Source organism: Moschus berezovskii, chromosome 12 (assembly GCF_049115385.1).
Source record: "Moschus berezovskii isolate FMDL1 chromosome 12, NW_MosBer_1.0, whole genome shotgun sequence".
In the NCBI taxonomy this organism is placed as follows: Eukaryota; Metazoa; Chordata; class Mammalia; order Artiodactyla; family Moschidae; genus Moschus; species Moschus berezovskii.
The window spans coordinates 44,075,075-44,090,294 of NC_142471.1; the positions used below are offsets into that span (position 1 = coordinate 44,075,075).

Here is a 15,220-nt window from a genome sequence, read left to right on the forward strand (position 1 = left end):
GTAGTGGAGTGATGAAAGTGTCAGCTTGGTAGCCCAGTTCTGAGTGTGGCTCTATGACTGGACGGTGGCGTTACTCCAGCCAGAGGCCGGACCATGTGAGTGAGGAGGATGGTCGTGGGTAACTTAGAGGGTTGTTAATGAGAATTAACTGAGATGCTTGCATCCATATCTGAGCACAATGTGTGCTGTGTTGGTCAGTACAGATGGGCGATCTGATCTTACAGCTTCATCCTCTTCCCCACATAACAGCAGGGACTCGGGTCACCATGACAACCTTCCCATTACCTGTGCCTTAAATTCTCATCCACTCTTCCTCTAAATGGTCACTGGAAGACGTGCTGCTCCTCACTTGCCTCCTCCCACTTGGTTCATATCACTGATTGTTCAATATCACTTTGAATAAACATGTATTCGTTGGGTACCTATAGTGTATAAGATTCCATTTTTGAAGCAATGGTTATACAGATTACAATGAGATGTACAGAGGTGAGTAAGGTGTGGCTGGTTCCCAAGAGGAGCTTGGAGACTGTTGTGCAAAGAAGGCAGTTCAGACTGCTGATTTCTCAGCCTTGGTCTGTCACCCTCTCCCACCCTCCAGGCAGTAGAGAGCCTCAGCCGAATGCAGAAGCTGCTGCTGCTCCTCCACTTGCCAACATCTCCCACTTCATCCAGAAGCTGGTGGAGAAGCTGTACAGCGGAATGTTCTCAGCAGACCCCAGACACATCCTTCTGTTCATCACGGAGCACATCATGGTGGTAAGAACCTCACACTGGCCGTGGTGGTAAGGTGCCTGCCAAGGAGGTGTCTGGATGACACACTGCTGATCGCTGTCCACTTGGTCCACACTGACCTGCTGTCCTTCCTGGAAAGAGAATCTGAGATGGGTGGGAGGAAGGAGCAGGACCTTGGCCCCCCAGGTAACACTTAGTGGCCTTTGGGCACCCTGCAGTGTTCTCCCCTTGGGCCACCTGAGCTACATCTCCGTGATGGGACCACAGCCTGCAGCACCACAGACACCTCAGCTCTGTCCTCTCCTGGACGCTGCACACCCTCTCTGGGTTTTTATTGTGAATGTTAGTTTAACCTTTGCTGTTGCTGTTGTTCAGTTGGTCAGTCATGTCTGACTCTTTGCAGCCCCATGGACTGTAGCGTACCAGGCTCCTCTGTCCTCCAGCATCCAATTCACGTGCATTGAGACGATGATGCTATCTAACCATCTCATCCTGCCTACCATTTCTCCTTTAGCCTTCAGTCTTTCCCAGCATCAGGGGCTTTTCCAATTAGTTAGCTCTTCACATCAGGTGGCCAAAGTATTGGATTTCAGCCTAATTATTGTTATTCCGCATCAACAAACGGTCAAAAAGGTCTTTACGGCCAAAAGTTCTATTTCATTTTCTTCTATAAAATCCACTTCCGTTTGTCATATTTGGGCCTTCCTGAAATTGAAGCCAGAGTCTGTTTTTATCTGGTCCTATTTTTCTTGCATGTGTTCTCTCTCTCTCTCTCGATCTACACACGAATCCACACATGTCAATGCATGCCTGCAGATATGTGCTTATATGTAAATCTGTGTGTGCGCACATGTATACACATTCTTTACTGTGTGTGTGTACACAAGCACACACACAGATTCATAAAATCTCAGAATGCCAGAGTTGAACTCTGGCTTGGTCCTTGCTGCTTCCCATTTCATTCTGGAAACCTTTCCTGACAAGTGACCGTTCCATTTTTGTGAGGAGCTCTCTGTGGTATAAGGGAGTCCAAGGCAGCAGGACACCTGTGATGCTTGGAAAACACTTTCTCTTCCAAGCTGAAATCTGCCTCCAGAAGCTTGTGCCCACCGCTCCTGGTGTGTTCTCTGCAGCAGGATCCAGGAAAGCCCCTGTCCTTCCTCTTCATGCCTTGTAGAGACAGTGACACCAGTGCCCCCAGCACCTTCTGTCTGTGAAGGCACCTGCATACTCCAGGACAGGGCCTTGGCATAGTTCCTAGAGTGGTATTCAGTTTGGCTGATGCACAGTTCTAAGCAACCTGAAAAGAAGGTATTCAGAGGCTTCTTCAAAAATAACCCCAAGAAGGGAGAAATATCCCTTGTCATCTCCAAGGGGACTAAAATCAGATTCTTGGGAGGCTGTGTTGAGAATGAGAGTAGCCACCAAGCTCCTATCTTAGTGAGTTTTGGTTCCTATTACGGAATGCCATAGACTGGGGAACTTAGGAGCAAGCATTTATTTCTCAGAGTTCTAGAGGTTGGGAAGTCCAAGATCAAAGTGCCAACTGATCTGCCAGGGCGCTTTTTTTGGTTTTAGAGATGGTCATCTTCTCACTGTACCTTCAACATAATAGAGAGAGAGAGCATGCAAGCTCACCTGTCTCTTCCTATAAGGGCATTAATCCCATCCTGAGGGCTCCATCCTCATGATCTAGTTACCTCCAAGAGATGCCATCTCTAAATACATCACATCCCATCTCTGAATACATCACATTACAATACTAGGGTTTCAACATATGAATTTGGGGGTGATACTAACAATCAATCCATAGCAGCTCCCTAGTGGTCAAAGCAAATACTCAGAGCTAATACCAAAGAGTTGGTGTCTTCTGGGGTTGATGTGTGTTCAGCAGGGTGCCAGGCCCCAGGACTCTCACTACCTACATCCACCACTCTTCTCTCCTGCTCACCACCTATGACTCTCATAACTCTTAACTTCAGTTTGAAAGATGTGACCCGTCTTTCAAAGGAGGAGAGGATGATGATAAAAACATAAGCTCCAAATGCAGCATTTTAAAATAGCACTTAATTAGTTTAAAACTTGCATTACCTATAAAATTTGAAGAGAGAAATCTAAAAGTAACAAATGACCTTCCTAATCTACTGGAAAAGTTTGCACATAGCATTTGTTCTATGGATTCTTTTCAGCGAAGTCAAACAGATGGATGGCTTCAATGCGCAGACCACAAATCAGGACCTTCTGCCTTAACCCTCTAAAATCTCTCACATACTGAAGTCCATGGATATTTGAGTGCACATCTCCTTTAGAAAATACAGTGGTTAAGAGGATGACTCAAGTGTCTGGTGTAGGTTTTACTCTTGCTGACCACCTATCTCTCCCATCTCTCAAACTCTCAGCCTTTTTATCCCTAAAGGATGATAATAGTGTCTACTTCATGGTGTTGTTATGATGTTTAAATGAGGCCATGTATGTAGACATATGCAAATAAGTACAAAAATACTTAGCATGGTAACTGGAAGAGCATAACAATCTATGCCTGACAACAAGTATTAATAGTTGATAACATGTTTTTAAAACTAGTAGCTCGTTCTTGTATATAGTGTCAACTTTGTTATATTGGTAATATGGAAATCTCTGGTTCCCCATGTCTGCTTCACATAATTTGACTGTGGTAAACTTTTAATTTTTATACCTATTTTTGGTAAACTTAAATGTTTGCATTCCCTTTATTGGTCACCCATTTAAATAGAAGCTCCAAGGTAGAGGAAGTAGTCCTTTTTTGATTTTAGAAATGTAACGTTTTGAAATACAGAAAAGAATCTGAGATTGTATCATTTTCATGATTAACTGGGTTGGTATCTAAACTTCAAAGTGTTCCCAAGTATGTGTGTGTGTGTGTTTATTTTATGACACAGGTCATCGAGAATGCCTCTTCTCAGAAGGACACTGTCATCAGTGCTCTGTACAGCAGTTTAAATAAAGTCATCCTTTATAGCCTCTCCAAGCCCCACCAGTCCCTCTCTGAATGCCTCAGCCTTCTCAGCATCCTGGGCTTTCTTCAGGAGCACTGGGACATTATATTTGCCACCTATAATTCCAACACCAGCTTCCTCATGTGTCTCCTGCATTGTCTTCTGCTGCTCAGTGCAAGAAGGTTAGAGCTTCTCTCCTTAAATTCCTCTGTATGGCAAGGAGACCTCCAAAATCCAAAGGGACTTTATCCTAGAAATTTCAATAATGGGCATTCTCATACACTGGTATTTTTTCATATCCTTGTTTCTCATTTTTGGTTCAGTCCGCAAGCATGTGCTATCTATTCTGCTTGGTTGGGTGATGGGCCTAGAGAAGAGGGTACTTGGACATGAATACCCCCAGGAATTCTGGAGCATGTGGCCCATAGGGAACCTAAGACCTGCACCTTATTTAGAACCAGCTATATGACGTGTGGGATTCCAGCAGAATATAAATACAAAGTTCTTGTTCAAAAATTACTGAGAATTTCAAGATTGCGACAGCAGAGCCCAAGCATGGGACCCTTCTGAGTGAGGACTGCACACAATTGCATGAGTCACAGGCCCATGAAGCTGGCCCTGGCCCCATTCCACAAGGAACGAGACTAGTGCCAAGTAAAGGCAGATTTCAATGTTTCAGGAGTCTTCAAAAAGAAATGACCAGTTCTCGTGATGGGGAAACCAAGAGAGGGTGGAGGGGGCCTGTTGGGAGCATGCTGCTGCTGCTGCTGCTAAGTCACTTCAGTCGTGTCCGACTCTGTGCAACCCCATAGATGGCAGCCCAACAGGTTCCCTGTCCCTGGGATTCTCCAGGCAAGAACACTGGAATGGGTTGCCATTTCCTTCTCCAATGCATGAAAATGAAAAGTGAAAGTAAAATCGCTCAGTCGTGTCCGACTCTTAGCAACCCCATGGACTGCAGCCCACCAGGCTCCTCTGTCCATGGGGTTTTCCAGGCAAGAGTACTGGAGTGGGTTGCCATTGCCTTCTCCATGTTGGGAGCATAGATGGGATTTAATAAGACAGAAATAAAAAGACAGCTTTTTTTTTAAATTTTCTAGAATGCTTCTGTAAAATATCTGTCATGGAAATTGTCATAGATGCTTGCTATAACTTGATTAGACAAGTTTTTTTTTTTCTTTTTTCATGTTGATGTGTACTGAGTTTGCAGGATAATTATTTGTAACAAAGAACAATGAAATGATCCCAAAGAAACTGGAGTTCATGTTGAACAATCTCTTCTCTACTAGTTATCCAGAAGGATTTGGATTGGAACCCAAGCCTAGAATGACTCCTTATCATCAAGTCTTTCTTTCTCCAAATGAAGAAGTGAGAGAAAAAAGAGGGGATGAATTCCCAAGCTTGAGCGACGGTACATTTTATTTGTTGTTTGTTTGTGGAGGAGTAGATCGTTCGTTCGTTCGTTCCGTCGCTCAGTCGTGTCCGACTCTTTGCGACCCCGTGGACTGTAGCCTATCAGGCTTCTCCGTCCATGGGATTCTCCAGGCAAGAATACTGGAGTGGGTTACCATTTCCTTCTCCAGGGGATCTTCCCGACCCAGGGATCGAACCCGGGTCTCCTGCATTGGAGGCAGATGCTTTAACCTCTGAGCCACCAGGGAGGAGTAGATGGATAGTGGTAATTGCTAGGGTTGCATTTTTCATTTTTTCCCCCTAAGACAAAGGAGCAAATACTATGAAGAAGATTCTTTAAAGCCAGAAGAGGTCCTAGAACAATGTAATAATATAGCAAGGTAACGTGGTAGACAATAAAATTGAAATGATCTTTGTATACAAGAAATAGAATGGATGGACGTATGTATGGATGGATAAAGGGAAAGTTCTGTGGGACTTGGTGAGACTAAGAACTTGGTACACTAACTGAAGCCTGAGAACTTCACTGTAAGTTGATTTAACGTCTTAGCTGATCTCTTGACTCTTCTTTGGACCACTTGATGTGGAAACGGGCGTGCTATCTCACTCAGTTCAAGCCATAACTCAGCTTTCTTCTCTAGAAAATGGAAATGAAGTAAAGCAATTCATTACCTTATAAGATATTTGGCTTACTGGATTTTATTCTTGGATTTGATAGCATCAAATCAAGTTACAGGGATTGGCAGTTTGTGGTGGGAAGAATGGGCAGCCAGATCCATGTATCTGAGAAATTTCTCCCTCTTGATTCAGAATGTCTCAGCAGACCTTCTTCTGCCACTTTAGTTGGCTGACGGTGACACTTACCTTGTGATATCTTGTGATGCCAGGTAGAAGGGACAAAGGCCCTTATTTTCTGGTCAGACTTGTGCCCAAAGCCAGTGCTCAAAAATCTTGTGTGTTTAGAGTTTACTCTGCTGCAGTCTTAATTACAACATGAATACTTGCATTTTGGGATTTAACTAGTAGAGTGGACTGAACAATGTCCATTCCACTGGGGTAAGAAAAACAAACTATAAAGGCTGGTACTGAAGAGGGAGCCAAGTGACTCAAAATCAGAAGACAGGAACAGTTTAGAGTAGAAGGTTAGGCACAGAGCAGTTACAACTGGCTTGCTAGATTTGTCCATCTCCCTGCAAATCCTGGGCACTGGATGGCAATTGGAAGTATGAGCAGAGAGGACTGGCTTGATTCCTGGGCCCCTGGACACAGTCTTAGGTTCAGTGTCCATCCCCCTGAGGGACTAACATGAAAATCAAGGTTCGATGGAACTGTTTGGGGGGAGCTATTTTGTTACCTAGAGCTTACACAAGGTATCTCTCTGTTTGTTATCTAACAGTATTGGAGATGGGAGAAAGAGGCTCACTGAGCCCATCAATCATGTTTCCCAGCTCTGGACATGTGAAGCAGGCAGGACTTGGTGGTGGAGATGGGGGAGAGGCCAGGTCACAAGGATGTTGGTAGCTATTATCCTTGTCCTATGGCTCTACATACTGACGGCTTTCTGGCTGGAACTTGCAAAGCTGAGGTGATGTTCAAGAAAGATGCACATAAAAGGAACATGATATGCCATCCCCTGGCTTTCTCTGGGGGAAGCACTGAGCTGCTCTGATTGTGCCATGTACTCTCTCCATTAGTTCAGCTCAATATCCAGAAGACTGTACGGACTCTCTGGCAGCAGCTCGTGGCACAGAGGCGGCAGGACCTGGAGGATACCTTCAAAATTGATCTTTCTGTGAAACCTGGAGAGAGTGAAGTGAAGATTGAGGAGATCACCCCACTCTGGGAAGAGACAATGCTCAAGACCTGGCAGCATTACCTAGGTGTCTTGTCTACTTGGCTTCAGGGAACAGAACTTCTGAGTCTCAAAGAGCCAGGCTCCCCCCGAGTTCCACTCAGGGCCCAGAGCCTTTTACACCACACCTTCTCTCTCATCCCTTTGGTGGGTGGGATTTACATCACTGAAGCCTCATAAGTCTTTGCTCAAAGAACTAATGCTGCTTTGCATCTCAGATGAAAGGAAGGCCAGAGGTGCCAACCAAGCAGGCAGACTCTAGTAATCTCTTAGAGGAAAGGGCCACATGTTGGAGCTCTAGCTTGGACTCTGGGACTTAGGGTTTTAGGTCCTGCCCTGATATTCACATATCCAGTTTGAAACCTTATGCCAAGTCATGCAGTGACCTGGAGTCTCAGGTTTTTCAAGTTCCAAGTAAGGTCTTCATCCCAAAGATATTAACATCTTTTGCATTCTATCAGTGACTCAACATTTTTACTCTCGTATTAGTCAATGCCATTGTAGGAATGATGTCTTAAGTTTCATTTTAAAGAGGTCATTACTCACAAGTTATGGCTCATATACTTGTTTTTAAGCTTTTCAGCATCAAAAAATTCATAATGATTCAAACTTTTAGGCTAGGTTGTTTCCCTTATTGGAGACAGGCACACTGGGCTTGTGCCCTTGGATGGCCCTTTGAAAGCCAAGCAAGCTATAGAAATCATGTGTGTCTCCCTCTTAGCTTCACCTCTGATGTCTTTGCTTCTCTATCATCAGCATCTGAAAAGAAGTCACTGGCCAGTCGCTCAAACGTTGGACACCATGGCAAAGTTTCTTCGTGGAGTGGAAGCTTGTCCTCAGCCATGAGGCTGATGCCTGGGCGGCAGACCAAGGACCCTGAGTGCAAAGCAGAGGTGAGCTCAGACCCCTTTGCCTTAGAGAACATCAGATATTTGCTTCAAATACCCATGTGTCATGTGTTCTCTCTCTCTCTTGTCACTGGATATGATCTGTTTCCGTGTTCTTCCAAACGTTCGAGGGTAATGCATGTGGCTTCCCAGTAGAGGCTACAACTAAGGGAGTCAGGTCTTAGGTTAGCTTTAACCAGAAGTTAATATAGGCTCCATGTGAGTGCTAAGAGCAGCTGTTCCTTAAGGCATTAAAACCCAAACCAATCCTTGTGACCATTTTCTTTGAGTCAGGTGTACTACAAGAGCCGTAACCCACAGTTCAGCAGGAGCTGGGTGTGTGGACACAGCAAAGAGGGACAGAAGCATTGGTGCCATTTTTGGGAGACATGGTGGTAGATCCTCTTGACCATGTGGGGATGAGCCATTGGGGTTTTCTAATCCATGTCTCTAAAACTGCATATCAAACCAACCTAAAACTCAGTATACTGACATGATTGTGTGTGTGTGATCGTGCATGCTGTGGTAAGGAATCTGGAGCACAGTAGGAGTTAGGGGTGTCTCTACTCCATGATGTCTGGGGCCTTAGGTGAGATCATGGGAAAACTCACTTACTCGCACATCTGAGGGTTGCTGCTGGCTCTGGCTGAGACTGTTGGCCAGAACACCTGCACATGACTTGTTTGTGCATCTTAAGCTTCCTTACTACCTAGTGGCTGTTTGACACTTCCATAGCGAGGGAGAAGGTCAGAGAAAAAAATGGAAAAAGGGAGAGAGAAAGGTGGAGGCCCCATCGCCTTTCATTACCCAGCTTTGGAAGCTATGCAACATCACCTCTGCAGCGGTCCTTTTTGGTCCATACAGGCACGGAACTCTTCCCAGGTTCATGGGGAGGGCAAAAGACTCTACCTCCTGTGACAAGGTTCTGCAAGAGCGCATAATATTGGAAATATTGCTGAGGTTCTCCTTGGAGAACACAGTCTGTCATATATTCTAATGCTGGGGTCACTGACTTACCTTTAGAGGCAGAAAGTAGTCCTTCAATTGTCATAGCCTTAGGATCAAGAGACCTTGGGAAATTCACTTAACTCCTCTGAGTCATTTATCTCCCGACCTCCACAGTGGGGCAAATACCTGTGGGAAACTGAGAAGGTACTCCCCAGGGAGTAGGGTAGATGGTTGGCATATACATTACACAATTAGAACTCTGCCCATGTAACTTTGGAGAGTGAGGTTGACTCCATACGCCATGTGCTGTCACCACGGGTCTGTTGTCCCCTGGTCAATGCATGATGGGGAGGGCACCATCATTGGATGCTGGGATAAGAGAGGAATGGGGGGCTGCCTGCAAGTGCCTAGACCTCCTGGGGAAGGGGAGCTTCTTCTCTCCAAGCTTCAGAAACAGTAGACTTCAGGACAAGCAGAGAAAGCCCAAGATGGAAAGGAAGACAGAAAAGGAAATTGACTAGGCTGGCCGGGCCCGTGGTATTCAGAGCTGAAGGCAGGCTGTGTCCTCAGTGAATTGGCTTGTGGAAGACACTGCTCATTATATCTGTCTACAGACTTACTGGCTGACTGAGGGAGTGAATAACTGAAGTTTCTGTGCCAGCTACATCACACAACTGTTTTTAGTCTCATTTTATAGACGTGTGATAAAATCTAAAAAAACAAAAAAAAATGTCAAGGGCTTTGCAGCCAGGAAGTGGCAGAGAGGAAACAGGATCTTCATTCATAGTCTCTGCACTGCTGAGCACACACTTAGACAACTCCATAACCTCTCAGAGTTTCGATTCCTGAACTTCAAACCAGAAATGTGCTCTGCTTACACTAGACTATGTGGAAGCATTTGGAATGTATGAGTGCTTTAGAAATAGAACAACTTATAAAATTCCAATTTACTTTGTAGTTCAAGACGAACACTATCCCACCTGTGGTTCAGCTGCCCCAACCTTGGAAGCAGGAACATCCCTACTTGTGCCCAAGCACTTGCTCCTCACCAGTGTCATTTGTAGCAGGAAGGGTCCAGCCCCTCTTCCCTGGGCTTCCCTGAAGCTTCTAACTCTTTGACCAAGTTAACTGGTCATTGTTCCCAGGAGGACAGGTTAGTCTGGCTGGGCAGCTGGGGAAGCGACAGCTGGGACACTGGGCATGCACATGTCTTTTATGGGAACCCCTGCACTAATGATACTGTCTCTTGCCAGGTCACTGTCACTAGCACAGCTTAGTACCTCTGAGTCCTAGGGAGGTCTGTTGAGAAACGGCCCATCTGAAAGAAGCTTGAGTAGACAGCAGTGTTTGGGGCCATGTCGGTTTACAGATGACTTACATAATAGCAGTTTGTTCTTGGCTCACACCGAGAGATCTGAAAGAAAGAATATTTGAAGTTGGCTTTGTCTTTGGCGAAGGCAAACTGCTGAAGATGTCTTCTACAGCAGCTGAGGTCTCATCCATCCATTCATTCGCTCCACAGATTTTTATTGAGTGCTTATTCAGTACTCTGCTCTAAGAACTGAGATGACAGAAGGAAAAACCAGCATATTTTCTGCTTCCAGGGAGACTGCATTCTAGTAGGTGAAGATAGACAATAAAAAGATAAATAAGTTTGTAATGCTGGGGTGCTGATTGCAATCAGGAAAAATGGAGCAGTAAGTGGGATAGGGTGAAGAGAGAGGTGCTGGGCCACTTAGATGGAGGTGGCCAGAAGTCTGCTCTGGTAGGGAGGTGTGAGCGCAGAGAAATAAGGAAAGATAGGAGCCTAGTGACTCTGGGCAAGAATGGTCAGGCAGGGAGGACCACCGGGCAAAGGCACCGAGGCAGGAGTGTGTTGGAGGTCCTAGGACAGCAAAGGCCAGTATGGCTGAACTGCAGTGGGAGTCAGACAGCCTCAGGGTACATGTCCCTCAGCTGTTAGTACCAGGAAGGACTATGCTTTTCCACAGCAATTTACAAAAAGCAAAACTTCTGACACTGTTACTTTTTCCTCTTTCATTTGGGCACTTGGAAGCCAGAGAGATAAGCGTGGCCCAGTGGGATAATTTTTTTAAAACACATGTACAAACACACATGTATTTGCACACACTTCTTCTTGGTTCAGTCCCATTTTACCTCCAGCCTATCTTTTCTATAGCTTATTCTGTCTTGTGGAATTGTAAAAGACAAATTATGTTTGAAACAAAGTGGACCATGCTTTAATTTAAAAAGAGTAACTGCGTCTTTGCTGAGCAGCATCTTCTACCAGTAACTCAGTCTGGGATGGGTACAGTGCCTGGCAGTACATGGAAGGTTCTTAAAGAATGTGTAGGGAGCTGCCCCGGGCTCTCCCTCCTTTCTATGGGAAGAAACTTGCCAGGCTATAGAGCCCACATCCGTCACTCATCCTCGCTAGATGCTTTTGTTGCTAACAGAAGGCATAGCTTCTCAGGTACATATGTACACTGTGATGTCACAGGGTAACAGCACAACTATTTGCCCTGGGGTCTGTTTAATTATTTTTAAAAATTAATTTTGATTATTACAGCTGATTACACCTCAGTGAGCAATGTAATTGATATTTTCTAATGCATCCCATGGAACATTGTGTACAACACGCTTTTTGTTGTTGAAGGTTAAAGACTCCGTTATTGGTTTTTCCCTAAATATGCGCACATCATTAGTCCCTCCAGTGAGAAGGTCGCCATCTGGAAAAAGCAGCATGGAGACATTATTCAGGCACAAGTGCATGAAATTGGTGTTTCTGCTTCTTCTGTCTCTCTTCTGGAAAGAAGAGGCTTGTAATTAAAGGAGTTGGTTTTGGAGGAAACATTATTCATTTGGTGTTATTCCTTATCATGTCAGCAGCTGACAGCTCTATAGCACTGATAAATTGTTTCTTGGAGGGAGACACACAATGTACGATTCCTGATATCTTTTACCTAGCTTCATTTTCAGGAGAAAATGCTTTCTTCTTGGCAGGTGAGCTGAACTTTGAGGCAAGACTGATGTGATAGATGGCATTTCTTCTTTTTCTCCCCCTGACCTCCATCACAGTCCCTTCTGGGATCAGAATGTGAAGTCATGGTCTCTACCAGGGTGAAGGTTGTGGGCTTAAGTGTATTGGACAGAAGTTGGGACCCTGGGCTCCCTTCAGGTCACCAAAGGCCAACTAAGGGTGTCCAGAAAGTCACTTTATTATGCCTCTCTCAGCTTGGAGAGATCCAGAGGGATCTGGCCAGCCATCCTTCTTCACAGCAGTGGGAGTGACTTTGGTCACCTGCTCAGCTTCAGACTTTCTTGTTTAAAAATAGGTTGGGAAAACACCAACAACCAATGTTGGTTTTCTAGTTTTGGCAGACACACCTTGTTATGGGAAACTAGGTGAGGGGTTGACAGGGATTCTGTGTACTATCTTTCTACTTTTCTGTGGATCCAAAATTATTCCAAAATATAAAGTATGCCATCTTCTGGTTTTTTTGGGTTTTTTTTTAAGCATCAGCAAAGAGAAAGTGGGCACATGGAACATGGGAGCTGGAAGTCAGGTGGGAAGGGGTTTTGAGGATGAGTGGATATGAGGAGGGGGATAGTCATGGCAGTTGCAGATGGCAGGATGGGCATGGAGGCAGATTGGGGGGCACTGAGGGTTAAGCAGGGGAACGGCATATTTCTGTTTGTATAGGTTATGTTGGAGTTTAGGACACTTGGGAGAAGGGACAAGCTGGGGCTCTAGCATCATTCACATGGGAGATGTTGGAGGCTGCAGACGCAGTGGTTGGAGCAGTGGAAACCAAAGAACACACAAGGGAAATTGTTTAATCATGACTGGGATTAGCAAAACAGAAAAAGGGCCACCAAAGACGGGTCCTAGCTCCAGGCCTCTTAAATCATGCCATGAGAATGGACTGCACCCACGAGTGGGAAGTGTGGGAGGTGTGTGATTCAGATGTTTTCTGAGGCTCTGCGGAGGAGGGGAAGGAACAAACCAGGGGACTAGCAGGTGGATGTTGGGGGCCAATTCTATCTCATAAGGAAGTGGGAGCCCCTCTGGGTGGACGCAGGCCTGCCCCTGACCTGTGTCTTGTTCGACAAACCACGAGCTGGATTTCACCCCACTGTCCTCCTGTGATTAACTGTACCCGTGTGGACAGATGTCCCATGCAGGGGCCATGTACATCTCACCTGAGCAAACTTAGAAGGTTCATAGTGTAGCAAAAGTGTGGAGAAGAGCCGGCTTGTGTCTGCCACATTTCCCTGGTTTTGGTGATAGCTAGAAGACTCTTGATAGTCCCTTGGACTGCAAGGAGATCCAACCAGTCCATTCTAAAGGAGATCAATCCTGGGTGTTCATTGGAAGGACTGATGCTAAAGCTGAAACTCCAATACTTTGGCCACCTCATGCAATGAGTTGACTCACTGGAAAAGACTCTGATGCTGGGAGGGATTGGGGGCAGGAGGAGAAGGGGATGACAGAGGATGAGATGGCTGGATGGCATCACCGACTCGATGGACATGAGTCTGAGTGAACTCTGGGAGTTGGTGATAGACAGGGAGGCCTGGCGCACTGTGATTCATGGGGTCGCAAAGAGTCGGACACGACTGAGTGACTGAACTGAACTGACTGAACTGAGAAAGTTTTCAACTGCTGTTTTCAAAGTCTTAGATTAAAATGTTGACATGACCCACAGAGGGAAGCTAGGGCCCTATTAGAATTAACAGAAAAGAATAAGAACTCCCTGAAAGCCAGAGAAGGGCACACTGCAGTAGCTAAAACACCAAAGAAAAGTCTTTTGCAATAATTTTAGGTCTTCCCTGGCAAGGACACGAAAGCACTAAGCATTTACTCCAAGGTCCCAGGAGATCCTCTGAAGGCTGCCCTGTGGTTGAGCCCCTGCCCACCTAGACACACCAAAGTTTCCTGCAAAACAAGCAGTGCCCATGCCTGGGAGCCCTGATGATCTCCAAGACTGGTCACTTGTGTGGGTAGGATGACCATGGTCCTTCCCTGAATGTGTGCCCAGGTCCACTATATCCTATCCCCGGCCATGGAGCAGCCCTGCTCCTGGTGGAGGAGGAGATGCTGGCTGAGACCAGCAATGGGGAGATAGCTCTACTAAAAGCAGTCTTGACTCAGGTCCCTAGCAAGGAAAATGACATTTGTGACCGTCCACTCTGTGAATGTTACCCATTTTCCTTTTAAAAAATCACCGTGGAAAGTTTCAAACAGATATATAAGTAGAGAAAATTAAAAAATGAATCCACATGTATCTGTTCATCCCTTAACTTCCACAGTTTTCAATTCCTGGCCAATCTTGTCTCTTCACTATCTCCACTCACTTTCTCCCTCTGCCCAGAATAATTCTGAAGCAAACTCCCAGACATCATATCATTTCATGTGTAAATGTTCCTTTTTACTTATTTTCTCTTTCAAGAAATCATGATGCCCAAATTAAAACTGCAGAAAAAGAAGGAAGCATGCAGAATAGAAAGCTTGAGTGGTCACTCTGGGAGTGATCAAACCACTCTCGGTCTTGCTTTCTGGCATGTTTGCATTCGTCTCCTGCTGCTGAGAGATTTCAGTCTTGCTGATGCTGAAGGCACCGTGAGCCTCTGAGAACCCCACTCCCCTGTTTCAGGAAGGAGGGTGAGGTCTGATGGGACACAACATTTTCCGGTTTAGTGTTTTGGCTCCTTTGTGTCCAGGGGTGAACAGCCCTTGAGGTTGAAGCCTCAGATTTCACTCACCTTGGGAAATGTATCATAAGTCAGGAATGCCCCAGTGCTGGGAAGAACTTTTTGATAATAGCAAAGAATGGGCTTTGAAATGACAGAAAAGTTAAGTGGTGGAGTCCAGGGGACCAACCAAGGAAGTCAAAAAGCAATGATGAAATCAGAAGTTAGAATTCCCAGAGATGTTCTACTGTAAATGAATAATGTCATAGTCTGTGGGCAGGTTGGAAAAGAATTTCCAGACACAGAGTATTTCAGAAAGAGTGAGTTTATTAAGAACAAAGAACAGAAATAAAGAGGGTGCCGCAAGCATAACAGGCAGGCCTCCTTACAGACCAGGGAGAGCCGACTGTTAGAACAGCAGGCCAGCTCAAGGGAGAGCTAGCCTGTTTTTATGGCCTCAAGACAAAGAAAATTCCTGCTGGAAGGATGTCTTTAGGTGATTGGAAGGGTTTTTACCTAATATGGGGTCAGGGAGCTGGATGGCTTAGATCGGGGGGCTCATGGCAAAGGTTACTGTCGGGGTTCAGTCAGTTCCTGAGATGACCTTGGTATGGGGCTCCACATCCATGTCCTCAGTACGAGGCCTTGCACCTATGACCTCTGTATAAGGCTCCACAAATTGTAGACAGAAATCTTTAAAAGGGAGTGTGCATGTGTAC

General features: G+C 45.5%; 1 protein-coding gene across 5 annotated transcripts in view; it reads left to right on the plus strand.

The window, feature by feature from the left end:
• Positions 1-15,220, plus strand: part of WDFY4 (WDFY family member 4) — a 255,392-nt gene that overhangs the window by 119,508 nt on the left and 120,664 nt on the right. For all 5 annotated transcript variants that reach the window (XM_088842090.1, XM_088842089.1, XM_088842091.1 and 2 more), the window contains exons 35-39: positions 599-756; positions 3,651-3,889; positions 4,997-5,118; positions 6,815-7,000; positions 7,729-7,865. In XM_088842090.1, coding sequence (XP_088698216.1) covers positions 599-756; positions 3,651-3,889; positions 4,997-5,118; positions 6,815-7,000; positions 7,729-7,865 — 842 coding nt within the window. The remainder of the gene's footprint in view (positions 1-598; positions 757-3,650; positions 3,890-4,996; positions 5,119-6,814; positions 7,001-7,728; positions 7,866-15,220) is intronic.